This window comes from Myotis lucifugus, unplaced genomic scaffold, assembly GCF_000147115.1.
Source record: "Myotis lucifugus unplaced genomic scaffold, Myoluc2.0 scaffold_6483, whole genome shotgun sequence".
Classification (NCBI taxonomy): domain Eukaryota; kingdom Metazoa; phylum Chordata; class Mammalia; order Chiroptera; family Vespertilionidae; genus Myotis; species Myotis lucifugus.
The window spans coordinates 1-2,580 of record NW_005877531.1 but is presented as its reverse complement, the minus strand read 5'-3'; the positions used below and the strand labels follow the sequence as shown (position 1 = coordinate 2,580).

The 2,580-nt window shown below is 67.4% G+C and overlaps 1 protein-coding gene across 1 annotated transcript; it reads right to left on the bottom strand.

The window, feature by feature from the left end:
* Positions 1 to 378: 378 nt before the first annotated feature.
* MRPS2 (mitochondrial ribosomal protein S2) lies at positions 379 to 2,575 on the bottom strand (the record flags this gene model as incomplete). Its single annotated transcript, XM_006109155.2, has 3 exons — positions 379 to 1,022; positions 2,121 to 2,253; positions 2,545 to 2,575. Coding segments are annotated over 3 exons (765 nt in total), but the record flags the coding sequence as incomplete, so codon positions are not given.
* Positions 2,576 to 2,580: the final 5 nt, after the last annotated feature.

The window sequence follows — 2,580 nt, the reverse complement described above, 5'->3', positions numbered from 1 at the left end:
GAGGGCAGGGACCTTGGTGACCTGAGGCCTGGGGGGCAGCAGGGAAGTGCCACACAGACGGCTGTCCACGGACCACGCTGCTGAACAAGGCTCCCAGCCACGTGCTGCCAGACCAGAGCTTGTTACATCGGGATCGTGCCGTCTGCCCACCCAGTGGGGGACTCGCCTGCAACCTCGTGTGACAAACAGCCAAGGGCCACTCGCGTCCAGGAAACAAGCTGCCCGGAGTGAGAACCTCACACACAGAGGGCGGATCTCAGGGCGGAAGCAGATTCCCGGACAAGCATGTTCCCGCGGGTCCCTGCTCGTCCTCTGCACCTGCGCTGCCAAAACGGCGACCATAGCGGGCCGCCAGGCTGGGATGACTCGAACTCGGGACCAGGCTCGGCTGCCGATTTTATTTAGGAGGAGGGTGGACCTGTCACAGTGAAGGACCCGCGTCCAGCGAGGCCTGTGTTCCCGGGAGGGCGGGACCCCGGCCCTCGGCCCCCTCCTGGCCCTGCAGCCGGTACAGGGCCTCGACCTGCCTTCGCTTCTCCTTGGCCCGGCTGATGACGGTCCGGAAGAGCCTGCAGAAGAGCTGCACGGCCGCAGGCGAGTCGTCGTTGCCGGGCACGGGGTAGGTGACGAGGCAGGGGTTGCAGTTGGTGTCCACGATGCCCACGGTGGGGATGTTCATCTTGGCCGCGTCCCGCACGGCCACGTGGGGCTCGAACACGTTGTTGAGCGTGTGCAGGAAGATGATGAGGTCGGGCAGGCGGACGCCGGGGCCCAGCAGGAGCGGCGCGTTGGTCAGCAGGCCGCCCTTGAAGTAGCGGGTGTGGGCGTACTCGCCACAGTCCCGCGCCGTGTTCTCGATGAGGTAGGAGAACTGCCGGTGGCGGCTCACGAACAGGATGATGCCCTTGCGGTAGGCCACGTGGGCCGTGAAGTTCAAGGCCAGCTGCAGGTGCGCGGCCGTCTGCTCCAGGTCGATGATGTCCTGGTCCAGGCGGCTCCCGAAGATGTAGGGCTCCATGAACCTGCGGGAGACCCCCCGCCCCCCGCGAGTGAGCAGGGCCCCCCTCTCCTGTGGGGGCCCCCCTCCCAGCGACGCCACACAGTGAGGACCCTCCCCGTGTGTGCTGGCTGGGCAGGTGGCGTGGCTGCGGAACCTGCACCCCGTCCCCCGAGGACCCTAACAGCTCATCCTCCTTGGCCGTCTGGACGTTTAAACACAAGAGCGTGCCCTGCTCTCTGCTGTTCACGTGGCAGCCCCTTCTGTCATTATTGTTCTTTTTAAAAATCTTACTGATTTCAGAGAGGAAGGGAGAGGGAGAGAGATGGAAACATCGATGAGGAGTCATGGATAGGCTGCCTCCTGCACACCCCACACTGGGGATCAAGCCTGCAACCTAGGCCTGTGCCCTGACCGGGAATCCAACCCTGACCTCCTGGTTCACAGGTCAACGCTCAACCACTGAGCCCGCCGGCCGGGCTGTCATTGATCTTGAGGCTTTATGACCGAGGTCCTTCCGGGATGGGCCGAGGGGCCAGCAGAACGGGGAGGGGCCCAGGCTGCAGCGTGAGGGGTCGGGACAGGAGCAGCCAGGCCTGGGAGGGAGCCCCGAGGGCGGAGGGCCAGTGGGCAGGACAGATGTCACCCCTCAGCTCCACTTCGCTCACGCCCACCTGGCTCTGTCCCTTCCTCTCAACAGACTCTGCCCAAGGCCCACAGGCCCCATCGCCCCCTCGCCCCCGAGGCAGCTTCCACTGTGCAGCCCGCCCTCCTGCCCTCCCTGCCCGTGGGGCCCTCCTCTCAGGGCCCAGGATGCTCCCTCCCAGCACCCACGTGACAGTGCCCCGGGGTGGCCAAGGGGTCACCCTTCGCGGTACCCAAGCTCCGGACGTCCCCAGGCCTCCCTGGTTCTGGTCATCTCGGTATAGGGCCCCCAGCTCACATCCACCGCTGCTGGGGAGTCAGGCCGCGGCACCCCCTTTGGATACAAGCTGAGTCCGAGGACACCCCCGGCCTCTCCTGGGGCGCAGGGACCCCATCTGAAGAGGAAGGGGCTGTCCTCAAGCTGACACGTGCCCCTGCACCCAGGACCAGGGCAGAGGGTCCCACAGCTCGCGCCCACCTGTGCCGACAGCCGGCTTTGTGTCCCAGGTGCACGCGGGCATCAAAGAGGCTCCTCACGGAAAACAGCTCCTTGACGTTGAAGAAGTCCGCGTGCTTGAGGGGCTCGCTGAGGACCCGGTCCTGGAGGTCTGGGGGGGACAGGGTGCTGGGTCTCGCCCTGCCCGCGGGGCGCAGGGCCACAGGGTCCCCCCAGGAGGCTGGTGCCGACCGCCCCTCCCCGAGGGAGCCCAGCCGGCCTCGCCCCGGCCTGGGGGGTGGGTGGGGGACACCGAGCCCGCGGGACTGCGGGGCTGGGCGCCCCGCCTCCTCCCGGGCTCGGACCTTCCAGGCTGCACAACTGAAACAGCGGAGCTCGGGACTCCGGGCGACTTCAACCCCAACGGGGAGGCCCGCGCCCCCCTCCCGGTCACCCCCGGACACTGCACTGCCGCTGCCGCCCTGGGGGTCGCTCACGGCGG